At 47.9% G+C, this 27,913-nt stretch overlaps 1 protein-coding gene across 2 annotated transcripts in view; it reads right to left on the reverse strand.

Moving 5' to 3' along the window:
* The window catches only part of LOC116352807 (uncharacterized), a 33,075-nt gene extending 5,864 nt beyond the window's left edge, over positions 1–27,211 (reverse strand). Inside the window, exons 1-12 of one of the 2 annotated variants that reach the window (XM_031814959.1) lie at positions 27,002–27,211; positions 26,270–26,486; positions 24,483–24,698; positions 24,044–24,178; positions 19,779–19,869; positions 17,166–18,839; positions 15,274–15,421; positions 14,258–14,439; positions 11,946–12,138; positions 8,954–9,040; positions 1,673–1,735; positions 1,427–1,518 (exon numbers count right to left, since the gene is read on the reverse strand). In XM_031814959.1, the coding sequence (XP_031670819.1) occupies positions 9,018–9,040; positions 11,946–12,138; positions 14,258–14,439; positions 15,274–15,421; positions 17,166–18,839; positions 19,779–19,869; positions 24,044–24,178; positions 24,483–24,698; positions 26,270–26,433 (2,826 nt within the window). In that variant the 5' untranslated portion in view covers positions 26,434–26,486; positions 27,002–27,211 and the 3' untranslated portion in view covers positions 1,427–1,518; positions 1,673–1,735; positions 8,954–9,017. Of the gene's footprint in view, positions 1–1,426; positions 1,519–1,672; positions 1,736–8,953; positions 9,041–11,945; positions 12,139–14,257; positions 14,440–15,273; positions 15,422–16,833; positions 16,882–17,165; positions 18,840–19,778; positions 19,870–24,043; positions 24,179–24,482; positions 24,699–26,269; positions 26,487–27,001 lie in introns of those variants that run through there. The other variant, XM_031814960.1, reaches the window with a different exon arrangement.
* Between the last annotated feature and the right edge of the window lie 702 nt (positions 27,212–27,913).

A 27,913-nucleotide genomic window follows, 5' to 3' on the forward strand; every position in this document is an offset into this window, starting at 1 on the left:
ATTCTAATCACTTTCATCGTGATTCTAATCACTTTCATCGTGATTCTAATCACTTTCATCGTGATTCTAATCACTTTCATCGTGATTCTAATCACTTTCATCGTGATTCTAATCACTTTCATCGTGATTCTAATCACTTTCATCGTGATTCTAATCACTTTCATCGTGATTCTAATCACTTTCATCGTGATTCTAATCACTTTCATCGTGATTCTAATCACTTTCATCGTGATTCTAATCACTTTCATCACGATTCTAATCACTTTCATCACGATTCTAATCACTTTCATCACGATTCTAATCACTTTCATCATGATTCTCATCAATTTCATACAATCATATGGTTTCAGGGTGGAATATTCTAATCATTCATATGAACATATAAAATCCCATTAACACTTTGTCACCCTGGGGTATTGAGATGTCACCCTGGGGTATTGTGATGTCACCCTGGGGTATTGTGATGTCACCCTGGGGTATTGTGATGTCACCCTGGGGTATTGTGATGTCACCCTGGGTATTGTGATGTCACCCTGGGGTATTGTGATGTCACCCTGGGGTATTGTGATGTCACCCTGGGGTATTGTTTGTAGATTAACCCAGAATAAGGATGTAAAGTAATAAATGTGGAAAAGGGGAAGTGGTCTGTATAACCAGAGCTAGCCAGCTCCCAGACTGAAGGGGGTCAGATAGAGCTAGCCAGCTCCCAGACTGAAGGGGGTCAGATAGAGCTAGCCAGCTCCCAGACTGAAGGGGATCAGATAGAGCTAGCCAGCTCCCAGACTGAAGGGGATCAGATAGAGCTAGCCAGCTCCCAGCCTGAAGGGGATCAGATAGAGCTAGCCAGCTCCCAGCCTGAAGGGGGTCAGATAGAGCTAGCCAGCTCCCAGACTGAAGGGGGTCAGATAGAGCTAGCCAGCTCCCAGACTGAAGGGGGTCAGATAGAGCTAGCCAGCTCCCAGACTGAAGGGGATCGGATAGAGCTAGCCAGCTCCCAGACCGAAGGGGATCAGATAGAGCTAGCCAGCTCCCAGACTGAAGGGGGTCAGATAGAGCTAGCCAGCTCCCAGACTGAAGGGGATCAGATAGAGCTAGCCAGCTCCCAGCCTGAAGGGGATCAGATAGAGCTAGCCAGCTCCCAGACTGAAGGGGGTCAGATAGAGCTAGCCAGCTCCCAGACTGAAGCAAGATAAATATCTGAATACAATATGACAATTTGACATCCCCTGGGTTAAGAGAGAGACAGACAGGTATACATGGTTCTCATGGTTCTCTCTCTCTCACCTGGCTGGATGTTTGACATCCCCTGGGTTAAGAGAGAGACAGACAGGTGTACAGGGTTCTCTCTCTCTCACCTGGCCGGATGTTTGACATCCCCTGGGTTAAGAGGGAGACAGACAGGTGTACAGGGTTCTCTCTCTCTCACCTGGCCGGTCATTCTCTGATCCTCTCTGTGTGTTGAAGGAGTCCCAGGCTTTTAGCAGGCTTGGAGGGTAGCAGCCCTTGACACAGTGGAGACTGGACACATACACTAATATTAGTACTAGTACCTATTGACCTAGCAATTCTACATAGATTATCTGATCGAGACGAGACAGAGAGACAGAGAGAGGAGAGAGACAGAGAGACAGACAGAGAGAGAGAGAGACAGAGAGAGAGGAAGTGTATTTACTCCTTCAGTCCGATGAAGCCAGTGGTCTGGTTGTGTTTCTTCTCCTTTAGACTGCTCAGCTCCCTGAGACAGACAGACACCATTAGTACAGACAGACACCATTAGTACAGACAGACACCATTAGTACAGACAGACACCATTAGTACAGACAGACACCATTAGTACAGACAGACACCATTAGCACAGACAGACACCATTAGCACAGACACACACCATTAGTACAGACACACACCATTAGTACAGACAGACTCCATTAGTACAGACAGACACCATTAGTACAGACAGACACCATTAGTACAGACAGACACCATTAGTACAGACAGACACCATTAGTACAGACAGACACCATTAGTACAGACACACACCATTAGTACAGACACACACCATTAGTACAGACAGACACCATTAGTACAGACAGACACCATTAGTACAGACAGACACCATTAGTACAGACAGACACCATTAGTACAGACAGACACCATTAGTACAGACAGACACCATTAGTACAGACAGACACCATTAGTCCAGACACATTAGAATACACTAGACTCCCCACAGTTATATCCCCGGGGGCGGAGACAGTTATATCCCCGGGGCGGAGACAGTTATATCCCCGGGGCGGAGACAGTTATATCCCCGGGGCGGAGACAGTTATATCCCCGGGGCGGAGACAGTTATATCCCCGGGGCGGAGACAGTTATATCCCGGGGCGGAGACAGTTATATCCCCGGGGCGGAGACAGTTATATCCCCGGGGCGGAGACAGTTATATCCCCGGGCGGAGACAGTTATATCCCCGGGGCGGAGACAGTTTATATCCCCGGGGCGGAGACAGTTATATCCCGGGGCGGAGACAGTTATATCCCATTATAAATCATAAATGTATCGTTCATATCTATAGGCTACATTGAGGTTTTACGCGGCATGACTTTCCATTTCCTGGTCAAACTGATTTATGGATTTATGACATGTTTCTGGTGAGCACGGGTTGATTTAGTATTCTAGGACAAAAAGTAATGACAGAAGTGATGCTGAGATGCTGACAGAAGAGATGCTGACAAAACAGAAGCTGAGATGCTGACAAAACAGAAGCTGAGATGCTGACAGAACAGAAGCTGACAGAACAGAAGCTGACAGAACAGAAGCTGACAGAACAGAAGCTGAGATGCTGACAGAAGAGATGCTGACAGAAGAGATGCTGAGATGCGGCAGGAAGAGATGCTGAGATGCTGACGGAACAGATGCTGACAGAACAGAAGCTGAGATGCTGACAGAACAGAAGCTGAGATGCTGACAAAACAGAAGCTGAGATGCTGACAGAACAAAAGCTGACAGAACAGAAGCTGACAGAACAGAAGCTGACAGAACAGAAGCTGAGATGCTGACAGAAGAGATGCTGACAGAAGAGATGCTGAGATGCTGCAGGAAGAGATGCTGAGATGCTGACGGAACAGATGCTGACAGAACAGAAGCTGAGATGCTGACAGAACAGAGGCTGAGATGCTGACAAAACAGAAGCTGAGATGCTGACAAAACAGAAGCTGAGATGCTGACAAAACAGAAGCTGACAGAACAGAAGCTGACAGAACAGAAGCTGACAGAACAGAAGCTGACAGAACAGAAGCTGACAGAACAGAAGCTGACAGAACAGAAGCTGACAGAACAGAAGCTGACAGAGCAGAAGCTGACAGAACAGAAGCTGACAGAGCAGAAGCTGACAGAACAGAAGCTGACAGAACAGAAGCTGAGATGCTGACAGAACAGAAGCTGAGATGCTGACGGAACAGAAGCTGAGATGCTGACGGAACAGAAGCTGAGATGCTGACAGAACAGAAGCTGAGATGCTGACAGAACAGAAGCTGAGATGCTGACAGAACAGAAGCTGAGATGCTGACAGAACAGAAGCTGAGATGCTGACAGAACAGAAGCTGAGATGCTGACAGAACAGAAGCTGAGATGCTGACAGAACAGAAGCTGAGATGCTGACAGAACAGAAGCTGAGATGCTGACAGAAGAGATGCTGAGATGCTGACGGAACAGAAGCTGAGATGCTGACGGAACAGAAGCTGAGATGCTGACGGAACAGAAGCTGAGATGCTGACAGAACAGAAGCTGAGATGCTGACAGAACAGAAGCTGAGATGCTGACAGAACAGAAGCTGAGATGCTGACAGAACAGAAGCTGAGATGCTGACAGAACAGAAGCTGAGATGCTGACAGAACAGAAGCTGAGATGCTGACAGAACAGAAGCTGAGATGCTGACAGAACAGAAGCTGAGATGCTGACAGAACAGAAGCTGAGAGAAGAGAAGCTTACAGAACAGAAGCTGAGATGCTGACGGAGGAGAAGCTGAGATGCTGACAGAAGAGAAGCTGAGATGCGGACAGAACAGAAGCTGAGATGCTGACAGAACAGAAGCTGAGATGCTGACAGAACAGAAGCTGGGATGCTGACAGAACAGAAGCTGAGAGAAGAGAAGCTGAGATGCTGACAGAAGAGATGCTGACAGAACAGAAGCTGAGAGAAGAGAAGCTGAGATGCTGACAGAAGAGATGCTGACAGAACAGAAGCTGAGATGCTGACAGAACAGAAGCTGAGATGCTGACAGAACAGATGCTGACAGAACAGAAGCTGAGAGAAGAGAAGCTGAGATGCTGACAGAAGAGATGCTGACAGAACAGGAAGCTGAGATGCTGACAGAACAGAAGCTGAGATGCTGACAGAACAGAAGCTGACAGAACAGAAGCTGACAGAACAGAGCTGACAGAACAGAGGCTGACAGAACAGAAGCTGACAGAAGAGAACTGAGATGCTGACAGAAGAGAAACTGAGATGCTGACAGAAGAGAAACTGAGATGCTGACAGAAGAGAAACTCAGATGCTGACAGAAGAGATTGTGAGATGCTGACGGAACAGAAGTTGAGATGCTGACAGAACAGAAGTTGAGATGCTGACAGAACAGAAGCTGAGATGCTGACAGAACAGAAGCTGAGAGAAGAGAAGCTGAGATGCTGACAGAACAGAAGCTGAGAGAAGAGAAGCTGAGATGCTGACAGAAGAGATGCTGACAGAACAGAAGCTGAGAGAAGAGAAGCTGAGATGCGACAGAAGAGATGCTGACAGAACAGAAGCTGAGATGCTGACAGAAAGAAAGCTGAGATGCTGACAGAAACAGAAGCTGACAGAACAGAAGCTGACAGAACAGAAGCTGACAGAACAGAGGCTGACAGAACAGAAGCTGACAGAAGAGAAACTGAGATGCTGACAGAAGAGAAACTGAGATGCTGACAGAAGAGAAACTCAGATGCTGACAGAAGAGATGCTGAGATGCTGACGGAACAGAAGCTGAGATGCTGACTGAACAGAAGCTGAGATGCTGACAGAACAGAAGTTGAGATGCTGACAGAACAGAAGTTGAGATGCTCACAGAACAGAAGTTGAGATGCTGACAGAACAGAAGCTGAGATGCTGACAGAACAGAAGCTGAGAGAAGAGAAGCTGAGATGCTGACAGAACAGAAGCTGAGAGAAGAGATGCTGACAGAACAGAAGCTGAGACGCTGACAGAACAGAGCTGAGACGCTGACAGAACAGAAGCTGAGACGCTGACAGAACAGAAGCTGAGACGCTGACAGAACAGAAGCTGAGACGCTGACAGAACAGAAGCTGAGATGCTGACAGAACAGAAGCTGAGATGCTGACAGAACAGAAGCTGAGATGCTGACAGAACAGAAGCTGAGATGCTGACAAAACAGAAGCTGACAGAAGAGATGCTGACAGAACAGAAGCTGACAGAACAGAAGCTGACAGAACAGAAGCTGACAGAACCAGAAGCTGACAGAACAGAAGCTGAGATGCTGACAGAACAGAAGCTGAGATGCTGACGGAACAGAAGCTGAGATGCTGACGGATCAGAAGCTGAGATGCTGACAGAACAGAAGCTGAGATGCTGACAGAACAGAAGCTGAGATGCTGACAGAACAGAAGCTGAGATGCTGACAGAACAGAAGCTGAGATGCTGACAGAAACAGAAGCTGAGATGCTGACAGAACAGAAGCTGAGATGCTGACAGAAACAGAAGCTGAGATGCTGACAGAACAGAAGCTGAGATGCTGACAGAAGAGATGCTGAGATGCTGATGGAACAGAAGCTGAGATGCTGACGGAACAGAAGCTGAGATGCTGACAGAACAGAAGCTGAGATGCTGACAGAACAGAAGCTGAGATGCTGACAGAACAGAAGCTGAGATGCTGACAGAACAGAAGCTGAGATGCTGACAGAACAGAAGCTGAGATGCTGACAGAACAGAAGCTGAGAGAAGAGAAGCTTACAGAACAGAAGCTGAGATGCTGACGGAAGAGAAGCTGAGATGCTGACAGAAGAGAAGCTGAGATGCGGACAGAACAGAAGCTGAGATGCTGACAGAACAGAAGCTGAGATGCTGACAGAACAGAAGCTGGGATGCTGACAGAACAGAAGCTGAGAGAAGAGAAGCTGAGATGCTGACAGAAGAGATGCTGACAGAACAGAAGCTGAGAGAAGAGAAGCTGAGATGCTGACAGAAGAGATGCTGACAGAACAGAAGCTGAGATGCTGACAGAACAGAAGCTGAGATGCTGACAGAACAGAAGCTGACAGAACAGATGCTGACAGAACAGAAGCTGACAGAACAGAAGCTGACAGAACAGAAGCTGACAGAACAGAAACTGAGATGCTGACAGAAGAGAAACTGAGATGCTGACAGAAGAGAAACTGAGATGCTGACAGATAGAGAAACTGAGATGCTGACAGAAGAGATGCTGAGATCTGACGGAACAGAAGCTGAGATGCTGACGAACAGAAGCTGAGATGCTGACAAACAGAAGTTGAGATGCTGACAGAACAGAAGTTGAGATGCTCACAGAACAGAAGCTGAGATGCTCACAGAACAGAAGCTGAGATGCTGGACAGAACAGAAGCTGAGAGAAGAGAAGCTGAGATGCTGACAGAACAGAAGCTGAGAGAAGAGATGCTGACAGAACAGAAGCTGAGACGCTGACAGAACAGAAGCTGAGACGCTGACAGAACAGAAGCTGAGACGCCTGACAGAACAGAAGCTGAGACGCTGACAGAACAGAAGCTGAGATCTGACAGAACAGAAGCTGAGATGCTGACAGAACAAAGCGAGATGCTGACAGAGCTGAGATGCTGACAGAACAGAAGCTGAGATGCTGACAGAACAGAAGCTGAGAGAAGAGAAGCTGAGATGCTGATAGAACAGAAGCTGAGATGCTGACAGAACAGAAGCTGAGATGCTGACAGAACAGAAGCTGAGATGCTGACAGAACAGAAGCTGAGATGCTGACAGAACAGAAGCTGAGACGCTGACAGAACAGAAGCTGAGATGCTGACAGAACAGAAGCTGAGAGAAGAGAAGCTGAGATGCTGACAGAACAGAAGCTGAGATGCTGACAGAACAGAAGCTGAGATGCTGACAGAACAGAAGCTGAGATGCTGACAGAACAGAAGCTGAGATGCTGACAGAACAGAAGCTGAGATGCTGACAGAACAGAAGCTGAGAGAAGAGAAGCTGAGATGCTGACAGAACAGAAGCTGAGAGAACAGAAGCTGAGATGCTGACAGAACAGAAGCTGACAGAACAGATGCTGACAGAACAGAAGCTGAGATGCTGACAGAACAGAAGCTGACAGACAGAAGCTGAGATGCTGACAGAACAGAAGCTGAGATGCTGACGGAACAGAAGCTGAGATGCTGACGGAACAGAAGCTGAGATGCTGACAGAACAGAAGCTGAGATGCTGACAGATCAGATTTTATATATTAGCAGGTTAGGGTCAGGTCTCAGATTCACAGTGTATGTTATATATTAACCGGTTAGGGTCTCAGATTCAACAGTGTATTTTCTATATCAGCAGGTTAGGGTCAGGGTCTCAGATTCACAGTGTATGTTATATATTAGCAGGTTAGGGTCAGGGGTCTCAGATTCACAGTGTATTTTATATATTAGCAGGTTAGGGTCTCAGATTCACAGTGTATTGTCTATATTAGCAGGTTAGGGTCAGGGGTCCTCAGATCACAGTGTATTTATATATTAGCAGGGTTAGGGTCTCAGATTCACAGTGTATTTTCTATATTAACAGGTTAGGGTCTCAGATTCACAGTGTATGTTATATATTAGCAGGTTAGGGTCAGGGTCTCAGATTCACAGTGTATTTTATATATTAGCAGGTTAGGGTCAGGGTCTCAGATTCACAGTGTATTTTATATATTAGCAGGTTAGGGTCTCAGATTCACAGTGTATTTTCTATATTAGCAGGTTAGGGTCTCAGATTCACAGTGTATTTTATATATTAGCAGGTTAGGGGTCAGGGTCTCAGATTCACAGTGTATTTTATATATTAGCAGCGTTAGGGTCTCAGATTCACAGTGTAGTTTCTATATTAGCAGGTTAGGGTCAGGGTCTCAGATTCACAGTGTATTAGCAGGTTAGGGTCAGGTCTCAGATTCACAGTGTATTTTATTATTAGCAGGTTAGGGTCTCAGATTCACAGTGTATTTTATATATTAGCAGGTTAGGGTCTCAGATTCACAGTTGTATTTTCTATATTAGCAGGTTAGGGTCAGGGTCTCAGATTCACAGTGTATTGTCTATATTAGCAGGTCAGGGTCTCAGATTCACAGTGTAGTTTCTATATTAGCAGGTTAGGGTCAGGGTCTCAGATTCACAGTGTATTTCTATATTGCAGGTTAGGGTCTCAGATTCACAGTGTATTTTCTATATTAGCAGGTTAGGGTCAGGGTCTCAGATTCACAGTGTATTTTATATATTAGCAGGTTAGGGTCAGGGTCTCAGATTCACAGTGTATTTTCTATATTGCAGGTTAGGGTCTCAGATTCACAGTGTATTTTCTATATTAGCAGGTTAGGGTCAGGGTCTCAGATTCACAGTGTATTTTATATATTAGCAGGTTAGGGTCAGGGTCTCAGATTCACAGTGTAGTTTATATATTAGCAGGTTAGGGTCAGGGTCTCAGATTCACAGTGTATTTTATATATTAGCAGGTTAGGGTCTCAGATTCACAGTGTATTTTATATATTAGCAGGTTAGGGTCTCAGATTCACAGTGTAGTTTATATATTAGCAGGTTAGGGTCAGGGTCTCAGATTCACAGTGTATTTTATATATTAGCAGGTTAGGGTCTCAGATTCACAGTGTATTTTATATATTAGCAGGTTAGGGTCAGGGGTCTCAGATTCACAGTGTATTAGCAGGTTAGGGTCGTACTTGGAGATGATAATCTCGTGGAGGGATTTCTCCAAAGGTTTTCTGTTCCTCTCCATTCACCTGGTCACATCCTTCTACTGGGATAATCTACAGAGAGAGAGAGAGAGAGACTGGGATGATCTACAGAGAGAGAGAGAGAGACTGGGATAATCTACAGAGAGAGAGAGAGAGAGGAGACTGGGATAATCTCCAGAGAGAGAGAGAGAGAGGACTGGGATAATCTCCAGAGAGAGAGAGAGAGAGACTGGATAATCTCCAGAGAGAGAGAGAGAGAGAGGAGACTGGATAATCTCCAGAGAGAGAGAGAGAGAGAGAGAGACTGGGATATCTCCAGAGAGAGAGAGAGAGAGAGAGAGAGACTGGGATAATCTCCAGAGAGAGAGAGAGAGAGAGAGAGACTGGGATGATCTACAGAGAGAGAGAGAGAGAGACTGGGATGATCTACAGAGAGAGAGAGAGAGACTGGGATAATCTACAGAGAGAGAGAGACTGTGATAATCTACAGAGAGAGAGAGAGAGACTGGGATAATCTACAGAGAGAGAGAGAGACTGGGATAATCTACAGAGAGAGAGAGAGAGACGGTGGATAATCTATCAGAGAGAGAGAGAGAGACTGGGATAATCTACAGAGAGAGAGAGAGACTGGGATAATCTCCAGAGAGAGAGAGAGACTGGGATAATCTCCAGAGAGAGAGAGAGAGACTGGGATAATCTCCAGAGAGAGAGAGAGAGACTGGGATAATCTCCCGAGAGAGAGAGAGAGAGAGAGAGACTGGGATAATCTCCAGAGAGAGAGAGAGAGAGAGAGACTGGGATAATCTCCAGAGAGAGAGAGAGAGAGAGAGACTGGGATAATCTCCAGAGAGAGAGAGAGAGAGAGAGACTGGGATAATCTCCAGAGAGAGAGAGAGAGAGAGAGAGACTGGGATAATCTCCAGAGAGAGAGAGAGAGAGAGAGACTGGGATAATCTACAGAGAGAGAGAGAGAGAGAGAGAGACTGGGATAATCTACAGAGAGAGAGAGAGAGAGACTGGGATAATCTACAGAGAGAGACTGGGATAATCTACAGAGAGAGAGAGAGAGACTGGGATAATCTACAGAGAGAGAGAGAGAGACTGGGATAATCTACAGAGAGAGAGAGAGAGACTGGGATAATCTACAGAGAGAGACTGTGATAATCTACAGAGAGAGAGAGAGAGAGACTGGGATAATCTACAGAGAGAGACTGGGATAATCTACAGAGAGAGAGAGAGAGACTGGGATAATCTACAGAGAGAGAGAGAGAGACTGGGATAATCTACAGAGAGAGAGAGAGAGACTGGGATAATCTACAGAGAGAGAGAGAGAGACTGGGATAATCTACAGAGAGAGAGAGAGAGACTGGGATAATCTCCAGAGAGAGAGAGAGAGACTGGGATAATCTCCAGAGAGAGAGAGAGAGAGACTGGGATAATCTCCAGAGAGAGAGAGAGAGAGACTGGGATAATCTCCAGAGAGAGAGAGAGAGACTGGGATAATCTCCAGAGAGAGAGAGAGAGAGACTGGGATAATCTCCAGAGAGAGAGAGAGAGAGACTGGGATAATCTCCAGAGAGAGAGAGAGAGAGAGAGAGACTGGGATAATCTCCAGAGAGAGAGAGAGAGAGAGAGACTGGGATAATCTCCAGAGAGAGAGAGAGAGAGAGAGAGACACTGGGATAATCTCCAGAGAGAGAGAGAGAGAGAGAGACTGGGATAATCTCCAGAGAGAGAGAGAGAGAGACTGGGATAATCTACAGAGAGAGAGAGAGAGAGACTGGGATAATCTACAGAGAGAGACTGGGATAATCTACAGAGAGAGACTGGGATAATCTACAGAGAGAGACTGGGATAATCTACAGAGAGAGACTGGGATAATCTACAGAGAGAGACTGGGATAATCTACAGAGAGAGAGAGAGAGACTGGGATAATCTACAGAGAGAGACTGGGATAATCTACAGAGAGAGACTGGGATAATCTACAGAGAGAGAGAGAGAGACTGGGATAATCTACAGAGAGAGAGAGAGAGACTGGGATAATCTACAGAGAGAGAGAGAGAGAGACTGGGATAATCTCCAGAGAGAGAGAGAGAGAGAGAGAGACACTGGGATAATCTCCAGAGAGAGAGGAGAGAGAGAGAGACTGGGATAATCTCCAGAGAGAGAGAGAGAGAGACTGGATAATCTACAGAGAGAGAGAGAGAGAGACTGGGATAATCTACAGAGAGAGACTGGGATAATCTACAGAGAGAGACTGGGATAATCTACAGAGAGAGACTGGGATAATCTACAGAGAGAGACTGGGATAATCTACAGAGAGAGACTGGGATAATCTACAGAGAGAGAGAGAGAGACTGGGATAATCTACAGAGAGAGACTGGGATAATCTACAGAAGAGACTGGGATAATCTACAGAGAGAGAGAGAGAGACTGGATATCTACAGAGAGAGAGAGAGGGAGACTGGGATAATCTACAGAGAGAGAGAGAGAGAGACTGGGATAATCTACAGAGAGAGAGAGAGAGACTGGGATAATCTACAGAGAGAGAGAGAGACTGGGATAATCTACAGAGAGATGAGAGAGAGACTGGGATAATCTACAGAGAGAGAGAGAGACTGGGATAATCTACAGAGAGAGAGAGAGACTGGGATAATCTACAGAGAGAGAGAGAGAGAGAGAGAGAGAGAAGAGAGAGAGACTGGGATAATCTACAGAGGAGAGAGAGAGAGAGAGACTGGGATAATCTCCAGAGAGAGAGAGAGAAGACTGGGATAATCTCCAGAGAGAGAGAGAGACTGGGATAATCTCCAGAGAGAGAGAGAGACTGGGATAATCTCCAGAGAGAGACTGGGATTAATCTCCAGAGAGAGAGAGAGAGAGAGAGACTGGGATAATCTACAGAGAGAGAGAGACAGACAGCGAGACAGACAGCGAGAGAGAGAGACCGGAATGATCTCCACGGTTCCTCTCCTACCTTGAGAGCAACGGCGTCTCCAGAGGTGTTGGTGGGTACTGAAGACCTCTCCGAAGGTCCCCTCTCCGATCTTCCTACACAGCTTCATCCTGGCTGCTGGGAGACAGTCCTGGAAGCCCAGAGGTCCTGTCTGGTTACACTCCGAAAACACCTTCTGGTCATCAGACAGCTCTCCGTCTAACGAATACACACTCTACAGAGAACACACACACACACACACACACACACACACACACACACACACACACACACACACACACACATTAGATACACACTCTACAGAGAACACACACACACACACACACACACACAGATACACTCTACAGAGAACACACACACATTAGATACACACTCTACAGAGAACACACACACATTAGATACACACTCTACAGAGAACACACACACACACACACTCTACAGAGAACACACACACATTAGATACACACTCTACAGAGAACACACACACACGATACACACTCTACAGAGAACACACACACACGATACACACTCTACAGAGAACACACACACACGATACACACTCTACAGAGAACACACACGATAGACACTCTACAGAGAACACACACACACATTAGATACACACTCTATAGAGAACACACACACACACGATACACACTCTACAGAGAACACACACACACACACGATACACACTCTACAGAGAACACCACACACAGATACACACTCTACAGAGAACACACACAGATACACACTCTACAGAGAACACACACACACGATACACACTCTATAGAGAACACACACACGATACACACTCTACAGAGAACACACACACACACAGATACACACTCTATAGAGAACACACACACACACACAGATACACACTCTATAGAGAACACACACACAGATACACACTCTACAGAGAACACACACACACACAGATACACACTCTACAGAGAACACACACACGATACACACTCTACAGAGAACACACACACACACAGATACACACTCTACAGAGAACACACACACACACACAGATACACACTCTACAGAGAACACACACACACACACAGATACACACTCTACAGAGAACACACACACACACAGATACACACTCTATAGAGAACACACACACACGATACACACTCTACAGAGAACACACACACACACAGATACACACTCTATAGAGAACACACACACGATACACACTCTATAGAGAACACACACACACAGATACACACTCTACAGAGAACACACACACACACAGATACACACTCTACAGAGAACACACACACACACAGATACACACTCTACAGAGAACACACACACACACAGATACACACTCTATAGAGAACACACACACAGATACACACTCTACAGAGAACACACACACACACACGATACACACTCTACAGAGAACACACACACACACAGATACACACTCTACAGAGAACACACACACACACAGATACACACTCTACAGAGAACACACACACACACAGATACACACTCTACAGAGAACACACACACACACAGATACACACTCTACAGAGAACACACACACACACAGATACACACTCTATAGAGAACACACACACACACACACGATACACACTCTACAGAGAACACACACACAGATACACACTCTACAGAGAACACACACACAGATACACACTCTACAGAGAACACACACACACGATACACACTCTATAGAGAACACACACACACACAGATACACACTCTATAGAGAACACACACACACACAGATACACACTCTATAGAGAACACACACACACGATACACACTCTATAGAGAACACACACACAGATACACACTCTACAGAGAACACACACACAGATACACACTCTACAGAGAACACACACACACACACGATACACACTCTATAGAGAACACACACACACACAGATACACACTCTATAGAGAACACACACACACACAGATACACACTCTATAGAGAACACACACACACGATACACACTCTATAGAGAACACACACACACGATACACACTCTATAGAGAAACACACACACACACAGATACACACTCTATAGAGAACACACACACACGATACACACTCTATAGAGAACACACACACACGATACACACTCTATAGAGAACACACACACACACAGATACACACTCTATAGAGAACACACACACACACAGATACACACTCTATAGAGAACACACACACACGATACACACTCTATAGAGAACACACACACACAGAGTACATGTGTATTTTTACTATATATGTGTGTGTGTGTGTGTGTGTGTGTGTGTGTGTGTGTGTGTGTGTGTGTGTGTGTGTGTACCAGAGGAGCGCTCCCCCGTATCGTTGAGCGGAGGTTTGGTGGGCGGGGCGTGTTGCGGGGCGTGGAGAACAGTTTTTGACTGACATCACCTAGCTCCGCCTCTAGCTCCGCCTCTAGTCCCACCCCTAGCTCCGCCTCAGGAGAGGACAGCAGGTAGAGAGGCCTCTTCGGAGTCAGGAACGCTGAGGGGGGACAAAAACAACAAGTCATTTAACACTGCAGTCATCAACACAATGACAGCTGTCACAGAGAGAGAGAGAGACCGAGAGAGACACGGACAGAGAGAGAGAGAGAGACCGAGAGAGACACGGACAGAGAGAGACAGACACAGAGAGAGAGAGACACGGACAGAGAGAGAGAGAGAGACCGAGAGAGACACGGACAGAGAGAGACAGACACAGAGAGAGAGGGAGAAACAGAGAGACCGAGAGACAGAGAGAGACAGAGAGAGAGAGAGAGGGAGATGAAAGTGACAGCTGTTGGTCACTCAGTCACAGAGAGACAGACACAGAGAGAGACAGAGAGAGTAAGAGAGAGAGAGAGAGACAGAGAGAGTAAGAGAGAGAGAGAGACAGAGAGAGTAAGAGAGAGAGAGAGAGACAGAGAGAGTAAGAGAGAGAGAGAGAGAAACAGAGAAAGAGAGACAGAGAGAGAGAGAGAGAGAGACAGAGAGAGAGAGAAACAGAGAGAGAGAGAGATAGGAGAGAGAGAGAGGGAGAAACAGACAGAAACAGAGAGACAGAGAGAGATGAAAGTGACAGCTGACTGGTCATGTTGGTCACTCAGTCACAGAGAGACAGACACAGAGAGAGACCGAGAGACAGAGAGAGTAAGAGAGACACAGAGAGAGAGAGTAAGAGAGACAGACACTCTCTCTCTGTGTGTCTCTGTCCCTCTCTGTCCGTGTCTCTCTCTTAAAGAGACAGAGAGACCGAGACACAGAGAGAGGTACCTTTCGGGTCACTCACAGAGAGAGAGACAGAGACACAGAGAGAGACACACACAGAGAGACGTACCTTTGGTCTTCCTGTGTAGGGAGAGGGCAGCTTTGAGGCGACTCCAGGTGTGAGTCTCAGGAGTGAGGTTGACCAGCAGAGAGGACAGATGGAGTCTGGTACCACGAACTGGAGTCCCCAATACCATACGGTCTGATAGACTGGATACCTGGAACATCATAATATAATACTGTCTGATAGACTGGATACCTGGAACATCATAATATAATACTGTCTGATAGACTGGATACCTGGAACATCATAATATAATACTGTCTGATAGACTGGATACCTGGAACAATATAATATAGTAGAGTAGTATGCAAAGTAGAAATAAAAATAATGGGGTGCAAAGGAGCAAAATAAATGAATTAATTAAAATTAAATACAGTTGGGAAAGAGGTAGTTGTTTGGGCTAAATTATAGGTGGGCTATGTACAGGTGCAGTAATCTGTGAGCTGCTCTGACAGTTGGTGCTTAAAGCTAGTGAGGGAGATAAGTGTTTCCAGTTTCAGAGATTTTTGTAGTTCGTTCCAGTCATTGGCAGCAGAGAACTGGAAGGAGAGGCGGCCAAAGAAAGAATTGGTTTTGGGGGTGACCAGAGAGATATACCTGCTGGAGCGTGTGCTACAGGTGGGAGATGCTATGGTGACCAGCGAGCTGAGATAAGGGGGGACTTTACCTAGCAGGGTCTTGTAGATGACATGGAGCCAGTGGGTTTGGCGACGAGTATGAAGCGAGGGCCAGCCAACGAGAGCGTACAGGTCGCAATGGTGGGTAGTATATGGGGCTTTGGTGATAAAACGGATTGCACTGTGATAGACTGCATCCAATTTGTTGAGTAGGGTATTGGAGGCTATTTTGTAAATGACATCGCCAAAGTCGAGGATCGGTAGGATGGTCAGTTTTACAAGGGTATGTTTGGCAGCATGAGTGAAGGATGCTTTGTTGCGAAATAGGAAGCCAATTCTAGATTTAACTTTGGATTGGAGATGTTTGATATGGGTCTGGAAGGAGAGTTTACAGTCTAACCAGACACCTAAGTATTTGTAGTTGTCCACGTATTCTAAGTCAGAGCCGTCCAGAGTAGTATGTTGGACAGGCGGGTAGGTGCAGGTAGCGATCGGTTGAAGAGCATGCATTTAGTTTTACTTGTATTTAAGAGCAATTGGAGGCCACGGAAGGAGAGTTGTATGGCATTGAAGCTTGCCTGGAGGGTTGTTAACATTATAATATAATACTGTCTGATAGACTGGATACCTGGAACAATATAATATAATACTGTCTGATAGACTGGATACCTGGAACAATTTAATATAATACTGTCTGATAGACTGGATACCTGGAACATTATAATATAATACTGTCTGATAGACTGGATACCTGGAACATTATAATATAATACTGTCTGATAGACTGGATACCTGGAACAATATAATATAATACTGTCTGATAGACTGGATACCTGGAACAATATAATATAATACTGTCTGATAGACTGGATACCTGGAACAATATAATATAATACTGTCTGATAGACTGGATACCTGGAACAATATAATATAATACTGTCTGATAGACTGGATACCTGGAACATTATAATATAATACTGTCTGATAGACTGGATACCTGGAACAATATAATATAATACTGTCTGATAGACTAGATACTACCTAATGACTACCTACTGACCTTTTGGTGTGTGTGTTTGTGCATACTACCTCCTGACCTTTTGGTGTGTGTGTGTGTGTGTGTGGATACCACCTACCCCGTGTGTGTGTGTGTGGATACTACCTCCTGACCTTTTGGTGTGTGTGTGTGTGTGTGGATACCACCTGCCCTGTGTGTGTGTGTGTGTGTGTGTGTGTGTGTGTGTGTGTGTGTGTGTGTGTGTGTGTGTGGATACCACCTACCCCATGTGTGTGTTGAGCAGACAGCAGTTCAGTAATGCTGCAGTCCCCAGCTCGGCCAGGAGGAGGTGCTGCTCTGCTGTTGGGTGCTCCGTCTCTCCTTCCCCAGCGGCTCACACTCACACCGCTCACACACATCTTCCTACTGGTGGCGGGCCGCTCCCGAGACACGCTCCTCCGCCTCCGCTCTTTAGGAGCTCCTCCCACCTTCCTTCTGTGGGGGTTTTCCCTGGGAACGTGGTCTTTAGGGACGAGACTGTCCCTGGGAACGTGGTCTTTAGGGACGAGACTGTCCTTGGGAACGTGCTCTTTAGGGACGAGACTGTCCCTGGGAACGTGGTCTTTAGGGACGAGACTGTCCCTGGGAACGTGGTCTATAGGGCCGAGACTGTCCTTGGGAACGTGCTCTATAGGGACGAGACTGTCCATGGGAACGTGGTCTTTAGGGACGAGACTGTCCTTGGGAACGTGCTCTATAGGGACGAGACTGTCCATGGGAACGTGGTCTTTAGGGACGAGACTGTCCTTGGGAACCTGCTCTATAGGGCCGAGACTGTCCCTGGGAACGTGCTCTTTAGGGACGAGACTGTCCCTGGGAACGTGGTCTTTAGGGACGAGACTGTCCCTGGGAACGTGGTCTTTAGGGACGAGACTGTCCCTGGGAACGTGCTCTTTAGGGACGAGACTGTCCCTGGGAACGTGCTCTATAGGGACGAGACTGTCCCTGGGAACGTGCTCTTTAGGGACGAGACTGTCCCTGGGAACGTGCTCTATAGGGACGAGACTGTCCCTGGGAACGTGGTCTATAGGGACGAGACTGTCCCTGGGAACGTGCTCTTTAGGGACGAGACTGTCCCTGGGAACGTGCTCTTTAGGGACGAGACTGTCCCTGGGAACGTGGTCTTTAGGGACGAGACTGTCCCGCCCGTTGTCGTGTGACCGTGTCTGGTCGATGCAGGGTGAACATGTGGTGTCATCGTGCAGTTTGTGTCTCTCTAGCCGTACGGCACAGCACCGTGTCAGACACCTCTCCTTCACGACCTCAGCCAGCCAATCCTGTCCCACCATCGCTGACACAAAATGGCTGCCGTCCTCAGTTTCCTCCCCGGCCCTGTCTGGGTCAGTCTGCTCACAGGCAACCGCGGAGAACAGCTCCGGGCTCGGCTGCTCACCAACGCCATCTTGGATCGCTGAGCCTCCATTCCGGCTCCTGTTACTCCTCAGACTGGTTGATCCACGGGGAGTCGGCTCTTCACGGGTTCCTACCTCTGGTTGTCCCACTGCCTGGCCCAGGGACCACAGCTGGCGCAGCTCTGTGAGAGAGAGGGGGTCCTCTGGAACATTGAGCTCCTCCTGGGTGGTGCTCAGAGAGATGGGTGGACGGAGGGAGGAGGGAGGAGGAGGGAGGGCACGTGAGCTGGGGGTGGAGGAGAAGAGAGGTTTCCTGTGGCAGGAGCGCTCGGGCGACTCGTTCAGAGAGATATCTCGCAGGAAACCGTTACTGTTGGTTACTCCGCTGTTACCCAGGTCGGCCAATGAGCTGTCAGCGTTGGCCAGGGCCCGGCGGCGCCCCTGTTTGGCACGGCGAGGGAAGGAACGCTGGACCCCTCCCCCTTCTTCTCTTCCACCCTGGACGAAGTCATCAGAGGAGTTGAGGCTGAGCTGGGCTAGCAGGACCTGAGAAGACAAGAGACACACACAGAGAGAGACAGAGACACACAGAAAGAGAGACACACAGAGAGAGAGAGACAGACACACAAACAGAGAGAGAGAGAGAGAGAGAGAGAGACAGACACACAAACAGAGAGATACAGAGACACACAGAGAGACAGACACACAGAGAGAGACAGAGAGACACACACAGAGAGACACACACAGAGAGACAGAGAGACACTCACAGAGAGAGAGACAGTCACAAACAGAGAGAGACAGACAGGGGTTAGGATGTCTCAGGGGACACGATGTAGCTCACAATTTATGACCAGAGCCACTATGGAGAAGGGATGGAGCGTGCGAACGGGGCATCGGGGGGAGTGACGGTAGGATGGAGCGGGAGAACAGGGCCTCGGGGGGAGTGACGGTAGGATGGAGCGGATCGGGAGAACGGGGCCTCGGGGGAGTGACGGTAGGATGGAGCGGGAGAACGGGGCCTCGGGGGGAGTGACGGTAGGATGGAGCGGATCGGGAGAACGGGACCTCGGGGGGAGTGACGGTAGGATGGAGCGGATAGGGAGAACGGGGCCTCGGGGGGAGTGATAGTAGGATGGAGCGGGAGAACGGGGGCTCGGGGGGAGTGACGGTAGGATGGAGCAGATCGGGAGAACGGGGCCTCGGGGGGAGTGACGGTAGGATGGAGCGGATAGGGAGAACGGGGCCTCGGGGGGAGTGACGGTAGGATGGATTGGGAGAACGGGGCCTCGGGGGGAGTGACGGTAGGATGGATCGGGAGAACGGGGCCTCGGGGAGTGACGGTAGGATGGATCGGAAGAACGGGGCCTCAGGGGAGTGACGGTAGGATGGAGCGGAGCGGGAGAACGGGGCCTCGGGGGAGTGACGGTAGGATGGAGCGGAACAGAGTAGTGAAGGAAGGATGGAGTGGATTGGAATGGGCCTTACACTGAGTTTCCTCTTGGGGGCTTTGTGTTTGGCGGTTGTTGCTCCCCTACGATGAGTCACAAACTTCCCTAGAGCCAAAACTGGAGACGGACTGAGAGAGAGAGAGAGAGACAAACAGAGAGAGAGTCTATTGAAACCTGATTGATCGACTGATAGAGCAGAACAGATTGAGGGCAGCAGGCAGCCTAGTGGTTAGAGTGTAGAGGAGGCAGGTAGCCTAGTGGTTAGAGTGTAGAGGAGGCAGGTAGCCTAGTGGTTAGAGGAGGCAGGTAGTCTAGTGGTTAGAGTGTAGAGGAGGCAGGTAGCCTAGTGGTTAGAGTGTAGAGGAGGCAGGTAGCCTAGTGGTTAGAGTGTAGAGGAGGCAGGTAGTCTAGTGGTTAGAGTGTAGAGGAGGCAGGTAGCCTAGTGGTTAGAGTGTAGAGGAGGCAGGTAGTCTAGTGGTTAGAGTGTAGCGGAGGCAGGTAGACTAGTGGTTAGAGTGTAGAGGAGGCAGGTAGTCTAGTGGTTAGAGTGTAGAGGAGGCAGGTAGCCTAGTGGTTAGAGTGTAGAGGAGGCAGGTAGCCTAGTGGTTAGAGTGTAGAGGAGGCAGGTAGCCTAGTGGTTAGAGTGTAGAGGAGGCAGGTAGCCTAGTGGTTAGAGTGTAGAGGAGGCAGGTAGCCTAGTGGTTAGAGTGTAGAGGAGGCAGGTAGTCTAGTGGTTAGAGTGTAGAGGAGGCAGGTAGTCTAGTGGTTAGAGTGTAGCGGAGGCAGGTAGACTAGTGGTTAGAGGAGGCAGGTAGACTAGTGGTTAGAGTGTAGAGGAGGCAGGTAGCCTAGTGGTTAGAGTGTAGAGGAGGCAGGTAGTCTAGTGGTTAGAGTGTAGAGGAGGCAGGTAGTCTAGTGGTTAGAGTGTAGAGGAGGCAGGTAGCCTAGTGGTTAGAGTGTAGAGGAGGCAGGTAGCCTAGTGGTTAGAGTGTAGAGGAGGCAGGTAGCCTAGTGGTTAGAGTGTAGAGGAGGCAGGTAGACTAGTGGTTAGAGTGTAGAGGAGGCAGGTAGTCTAGTGGTTAGAGTGTAGAGGCGGTAGGTAGCCTAGTGGTTAGAGTGTAGAGGAGGCAGGTAGTCTAGTGGTTAGAGTGTAGAGGAGGCAGGTAGTCTAGTGGTTAGAGTGTAGAGGAGGCAGGTAACCTAGTGGTTAGAGTGTAGAGGAGGCAGGTAGCCTAGTGGTTAGAGTGTAGAGGAGGCAGGTAGTCTAGTGGTTAGAGTGTAGAGGAGGCAGGTAGCCTAGTGGTTAGAGGCGGCAGGTAGCCTAGTGGTTAGAGTGTAGAGGAGGCAGGTAGCCTAGTGGTTAGAGGAGGCAGGTAGTCTAGTGGTTAGAGTATAGAGGGGGCAGGTAGCCTAGTGGTTAGAGTGTAGAGGAGGCAGGTAGCCTAGTGGTTAGAGGAGGCAGGTAGTCTAGTGGTTAGAGTGTAGAGGAGGCAGGTAGCCTAGTGGTTAGAGTGTAGAGGAGGCAGGTAGCCTAGTGGTTAGAGTGTAGAGGAGGCAGGTAGCCTAGTGGTTAGAGTGTAGAGGAGGCAGGTGGTCTAGTGGTTAGAGTGTAGAGGAGGCAGGTAGCCTAGTGGTTAGAGTGTAGAGGAGGCAGGTAGTCTAGTGGTTAGAGTGTAGAGGAGGCAGGTAGCCTAGTGGTTAGAGTGTAGAGGAGGCAGGTAGACTAGTGGTTAGAGTGTAGAGGAGGCAGGTAGCCTAGTGGTTAGAGTGTAGAGGAGGTAGGTAATCCAGTGGTTAGAGTGTAGAGGAGGCAGGAAGTCTAGTGGTTAGAGTGTAGAGGAGGCAGGTAGCCTAGTGGTTAGAGGCGGCAGGTAGCCTAGTGGTTAGAGTGTAGAGGAGGCAGGTAGCCTAGTGGTTAGAGTGTAGAGGAGGTAGGTAACCTAGTGGTTAGAGTGTAGAGGAGGCAGGTAGCCTAGTGGTTAGAGTGTAGAGGAGGCAGGTAGTCTAGTGGTTAGAGTGTAGAGGAGACAGGTAGCCTAGTGGTTAGAGTGTAGAGGAGGCAGGTAGCCTAGTGGTTAGAGTGTAGAGGAGGCAGGTAGCCTAGTGGTTAGAGTGTAGAAGAGGCAGGTAGTCTAGTGGTTAGAGTGTAGAGGAGGCAGGTAGCCTTGTGGTTAGAGTGTAGAGGAGGCAGGTAGTCTAGTGGTTAGAGTGTAGAGGAGGCAGGTAGCCTAGTGGTTAGAGTGTAGAGGAGGCAGGTAGTCTAGTGGTTAGAGGAGGCAGGTAGCCTAGTGGTTAGTGTAGAGGAGGCAGGTAGTCTAGTGGTTAGAGTGTAGAGGAGGCAGGTAGCCTAGTGGTTAGAGTGTAGAGGAGGCAGGTAGTCTAGTGGTTAGAGTGTAGAGGAGGCAGTGGTTAGAGGAGGCAGGTAGTGGTTAGAGGAGGCAGGTAGTCTAGTGGTTAGAGTGTAGAGGAGGCAGGTAGCCTAGTGGTTAGAGTGTAGAGGAGGCAGGTAGCCTAGTGGTTAGAGTGTAGAGGAGGCAGGTAGCCTAGTGGTTAGAGTGTAGAGGAGGCAGGTAGCCTAGTGGTTAGAGTGTAGAGGAGGCAGGTAGCCTAGTGGTTAGAGTGTAGAGGAGGCAGGTAGCCTAGTGGTTAGAGTGTAGAGGAGGCAGGTAGCCTAGTGGTTAGAGGAGGCAGGTAGCCTAGTGGTTAGAGGAGGCAGGTAGTCTAGTGGTTAGAGTATAGAGGGGGCAGGTAGCCTAGTGGTTAGAGTGTAGAGGAGGCAGGTAGACTAGTGGTTAGAGGAGGCAGGTAGTCTAGTGGTTAGAGTGTAGAGGAGGCAGGTAGCCTAGTGGTTAGAGTATAGAGGGGGCAGGTAGCCTAGTGGTTAGAGTGTAGAGGAGGCAGGTAGTCTAGTGGTTAGAGTGTAGAGGAGGCAGGTAGTCTAGTGGTTAGAGTGTAGAGGGGGCAGGTAGCCTAGTGGTTAGAGTGTAGAGGAGGCAGGTAGACTAGTGGTTAGAGTGTAGAGGAGGCAGGTAGTCTAGTGGTTAGAGTGTAGAGGAGGCAGGTAGTCTAGTGGTTAGAGTGTAGAGGAGGCAGGTAGTCTAGTGGTTAGAGTGTAGAGGAGGCAGGTAGACTAGTGGTTAGAGTGTAGAGGAGGCAGGTAGTCTAGTGGTTAGAGTGTAGAGGGGGCAGGTAGCCTAGTGGTTAGAGTGTAGAGGAGGCAGGTAGTCTAGTGGTTAGAGTGTAGAGGCGGCAGGTAGCCTAGTGGTTAGAGTGTAGAGGAGGCAGGTAGCCTAGTGGTTAGAGAGTAGAGGAGGCAGGTAGTCTAGTGGTTAGAGTGTAGAGGAGGCAGGTAGCCTAGTGGTTAGAGTATAGAGGGGGCAGGTAGCCTAGTGGTTAGAGTGTAGAGGAGGCAGGTAGCCTAGTGGTTAGAGGAGGCAGGTGGCCTAGTGGTTAGAGGAGGCAGGTAGCCTAGTGGTTAGAGTGTAGAGGAGGCAGGTAGCCTAGTGGTTAGAGTGTAGAGGAGGCAGGTAGACTAGTGGTTAGAGGAGGCAGGTAGTCTAGTGGTTAGAGTGTAGAGGAGGCAGGTAGTCTAGTGGTTAGAGTGTAGAGGAGGCAGGTAGCCTAGTGGTTAGAGTGTAGAGGAGGCAGGTAGCCTAGTGGTTAGAGTATAGAGGGGGCAGGTAGCCTAGTGGTTAGAGTGTAGAGGAGGCAGGTAGCCTAGTGGTTAGAGGAGGCAGGTGGCCTAGTGGTTAGAGGAGGCAGGTAGTCTAGCGGTTAGAGTGTAGAGGAGGCAGGTAGTCTAGTGGTTAGAGTGTAGAGGAGGCAGGTAGTCTAGTGGTTAGAGTGTAGAGGAGGCAGGTAGTCTAGTGGTTAGAGTGTAGAGGAGGCAGGTAGTCTAGTGGTTAGAGTGTAGAGGAGGCAGGTAGTCTAGTGGTTAGAGTGTAGAGGAGGCAGGTAGTCTAGTGGTTAGAGTGTAGAGGCGGCAGGTAGCCTACTGGTTAGAGTGTAGAGGCGGCAGGTAGTCTAGTGGTTAGAGTGTAGAGGAGGCAGGTAGCCTAGTGGTTAGAGGAGGCAGGTAGCCTAGTGGTTAGAGTGTAGAGGAGGCAGGTAGCCTAGTGGTTAGAGTGTAGAGGAGGCAGGTAGCCTAGTGGTTAGACTGTAGAGGAGGCTGTCGTTCTGCCCCTAAACAAGGCAGGTAACCCACTGTTCCCCGGTAGGCCGTCATTGTAAATAAGAATTTGTTCTTAACGGACTTGACTAGTTAAATAAAGGTTACATTAATGAAAAATGTAAAAGTCTGACTGTGTCCTGGCTCTAGCTGTGGTGTGTTTGGAGCGTTTAGAGTTGGGTTGTCTGCTGGTCGTTGTCTCTCCATCACTCTCACTGGAGCTCACAATACGCTGGGCCTTCCGACCAGCATGCCTCAACAATGGCTTCCTAAAACACACACACACACACACACAGGTCAGATACAGACAGACGGGTCAGATCGAGACAGACGGGTCAGATCGAGACAGACAGACGGGTCAGATCGAGACAGACAGACGGGTCAGATCGAGACAGACAGACGGGTCAGATCGAGACAGACAGACGGGTCAGATCGAGACAGACAGACAGACGGGTCAGATCGAGACAGACAGACAGACGGGTCAGATCGAGACAGACAGACAGACGGGTCAGATCGAGACAGACAGACGGGTCAAACATTTGAAGACCAGAAAGGTAATGCCACCAGTCTGACCTGGCTGTGTTGTTGCTCTGCTGCTGGGGAGGAGGAAGAGGAGGAGGAGGGACGATGAAGATGTTCTCTTCATCACTGTCCTGCTCTCTCAGACAGGACAGGGCTTTGGTCTTCGCTAGTCGCAGCTCACTACTGATATCTGCTGTCCAGGACAGGGCTTTGGTCTTAGCCGGCCGCAGCGCTCTACTGCCATCTGCTGTACTTCTCTTTCTCCCTCTGGAACAGGGGAAGGGAGGCCGGGAGGAGAGGAAGAGGATGTTTTCATATCAGTGCAGAGGTCACAGTTTAGATGGTGAGATAAAGAGAGAGAGAAGAAGACACAGAAAGCAGAGAAGACCATAGAAGAAGACACAGAGAGAGCAGAGAAGACCATAGAAGAAGACACAGAGAGAGCAGAGAAGACCATAGAAGAAGACACAGAGAGAGCAGAGAAGACCATAGAAGAAGACACAGAGAGAGCAGAGAAGACCATAGAAGAAGACACAGAGAGAGCAGAGAAGACACCTGATTCAGCTAGCTAATCTATCTAGGAGAAGCTAGACCCCCCACACCTGATTCAGCTAGCTAATCTATCTAGGAGAAGCTAGACCCCCCACACCTGATTCAGCTAGCTAATCTATCTAGGAGAAGCTAGACCCCCCACACCTGATTCAGCTAGCTAATCTATCTAGGAGAAGCTAGACCCCCCACACCTGATTCAGCTAGCTAATCTATCTAGGAGAAGCTAGACCCCCCACACCTGATTCAGCTAGCTAATCTATCTAGGAGAAGCTAGACCCCCCACACCTGATTCAGCTAGCTAATCTATCTAGGAGAAGCTAGACCCACCACACCTGATTCAGCTAGCTAATCTATCTAGGAGAAGCTAGACCCCCCACACCTGATTCAGCTAGCTAATCTATCTAGGAGAAGCTAGACCCCCCACACCTGATTCAGCTAGCTAATCTATCTAGGAGAAGCTAGACCCACCCCACCTGATTCAGATAGCTAATCTATCTAGGAGAAGCTAGACCCCCCACACCTGATTCAGCTAGCTAATCTATCTAGGAGAAGCTAGACCCCCCACACCTGATTCAGCTAGCTAATCTATCTAGGAGAAGCTAGACCCCCCACACCTGATTCAGCTAGCTAATCTATCTAGGAGAAGCTAGACCCACCCCACCTGATTCAGCTAGCTAATCTATCTAGGAGAAGCTAGACCCACCACACCTGATTCAGCTAGCTAATCTATCTAGGAGAAGCTAGACCCACCACACCTGATTCAGCTAGCTAATCTATCTAGGAGAAGCTAGACCCCCCACACCTGATTCAGCTAGCTAATCTATCTAGGAGAAGCTAGACCCCCCACACCTGATTCAGCTAGCTAATCTATCTAGGAGAAGCTAGACCCACCACACCTGATTCAGCTAGCTAATCTATCTAGGAGAAGCTAGACCCCCCACACCTGACTCAGCTAGCTAATCTATCTAGGAGAAGCTAGACCCCCCACACCTGACTCAGCTAGCTAATCTATCTAGGAGAAGCTAGACCCCCCACACCTGATTCAGCTAGCTAATCTATCTAGGAGAAGCTAGACCCCCCACACCTGATTCAGCTAGCTAATCTATCTAGGAGAAGCTAGACCCCCCACACCTGATTCAGCTAGCTAATCTATCTAGGAGAAGCTAGACCCCCCACACCTGATTCAGCTAGCTAATCTATCTAGGCCCTGGTCTGCTGAGCAGGAACGGAGCAAGAGCCTGAATGCCCAGATCACTCGCTCTTCAGGGGGAAGAGAAGTCTCTTACCTCTTGGCTGGGGGTTTGGGGCTGGAGGGCTCAGCGATGGACAGGTCAGAGGAAGAGGTGCTGGCGAAAACCTGTTTTCGGTTGTCAGGGGAGATCCAGGCCTCCAACTTCCGGTTCTGTTTGCCGTAGGTCTTCATGAACAACGGTCGGCCTGCTCGGTTCATCTTTACTCTTTTTTTGCAGGGTCCGTTTCAGCAACAAGAAGATCGGGAACCGACTGTCAAATGACAAAATAATGGTAACAAGGGGCGTATTCGTTACGTATACCGTTGACCGTTAAAGAACCAAATGGAAGCAAAACGAGGGTTTCTATTGGACAAATTCAGGTAGGCGCCTTCCTGTTTCGTTCAGTACGCTTCCGTTTAATAAACGTTTCCCAACAGACTTGGCGTAATGAATACGCCCCAGTTGACATATTAGGACTAAACGTTAGTTTATATCCTCTATGCTTCCGTTTTTCTCAATTCATGTAACGTTAGTTAACGACAGGAAAATAACATATGGGGGAATAAAAACAAAAGTGGCATCTTTACATTGTGATTTGTTCTTACTATGACTAGTCAGCTTAACTATAATACCTAAAAACAGTCTCTCTCCATAGATACATCGGTATCATTTACTTTTTTGTGTTGTTGTTGTTGACAGAGTAACGTTACAATGTTTATCTCCCCCCCACCGTTACTGTCGTGACAGTAAACTCGGTTATCGTCCACAATCTGACAAAATACTCACCGAACTCAAACATTACCGTGGTAACCGTCTCTATCCGTTATCACACCTTTTTATTTTTTGATTTAAAGTTAATTCATTTAGCTACGGGATGAAATATAAGTATGAAATATAAGTCTTTATTCCGTTTTCAACAACAGCTCAGGATAGAGTCCCGCTCCCCCGGTTCAAACGACACGACGCTTTCTCATTGGTCGAAACTCCACCGGATGTGAGGTTGTCTAAATATAAAACACGTTAGAAGCACTTCCTCAAACAGCGCCGCCTGTTGGGACGGAAGGTGCGTCGAAAACTTAATGTGGACAATATAAATATATTATATGTAAATAAATAAATCAATTTTAAGGACATAATTTTAAAAATTTTTTAAAAATGGATACCTTGATATCAATATAAGGTTGAATATGACGTGATATAGTCTTTGTATTTCAATAATGTTTTTTAGTTTCAAGCAGAATCGTTGTCACTCATTCTGGAAGGTTGAAACGTAACCAAGGAAACCACCAGCGGGTTCCCATTGAGCCAGTACAGCAAAATATATTTATTGAGTATATGTCCAAATTAAAATCTAATTTTTATTTGTCACGTACACATATTTTGCAAAAGTTTTCGTGGGTGTAGCAAAATTTAACAGTGCAATAACACCTAACAAAACAATACACGCAAATTGTTAATTACACTAATTACATTAAGAAATGTAGAGATATTAGGGCGAGCAATGTCAGAGTTCAGAATATAAACATATTACATATGTATATGATGGTGTGTATAGACAAAATGGACTTTATATGAATAGAGAAGAAGTGGACAACAGTAGTTATATAGGATGAACTAGAATACAGTATATCCATATGAAGTGGACAGCAGGATGAACCATGACTAGAATACAGTATATACATATGAAGTGGACAGCAG

This window comes from Oncorhynchus kisutch, unplaced genomic scaffold, assembly GCF_002021735.2.
Source record: "Oncorhynchus kisutch isolate 150728-3 unplaced genomic scaffold, Okis_V2 Okis07a-Okis12b_hom, whole genome shotgun sequence".
Taxonomy (NCBI): domain Eukaryota; kingdom Metazoa; phylum Chordata; class Actinopteri; order Salmoniformes; family Salmonidae; genus Oncorhynchus; species Oncorhynchus kisutch.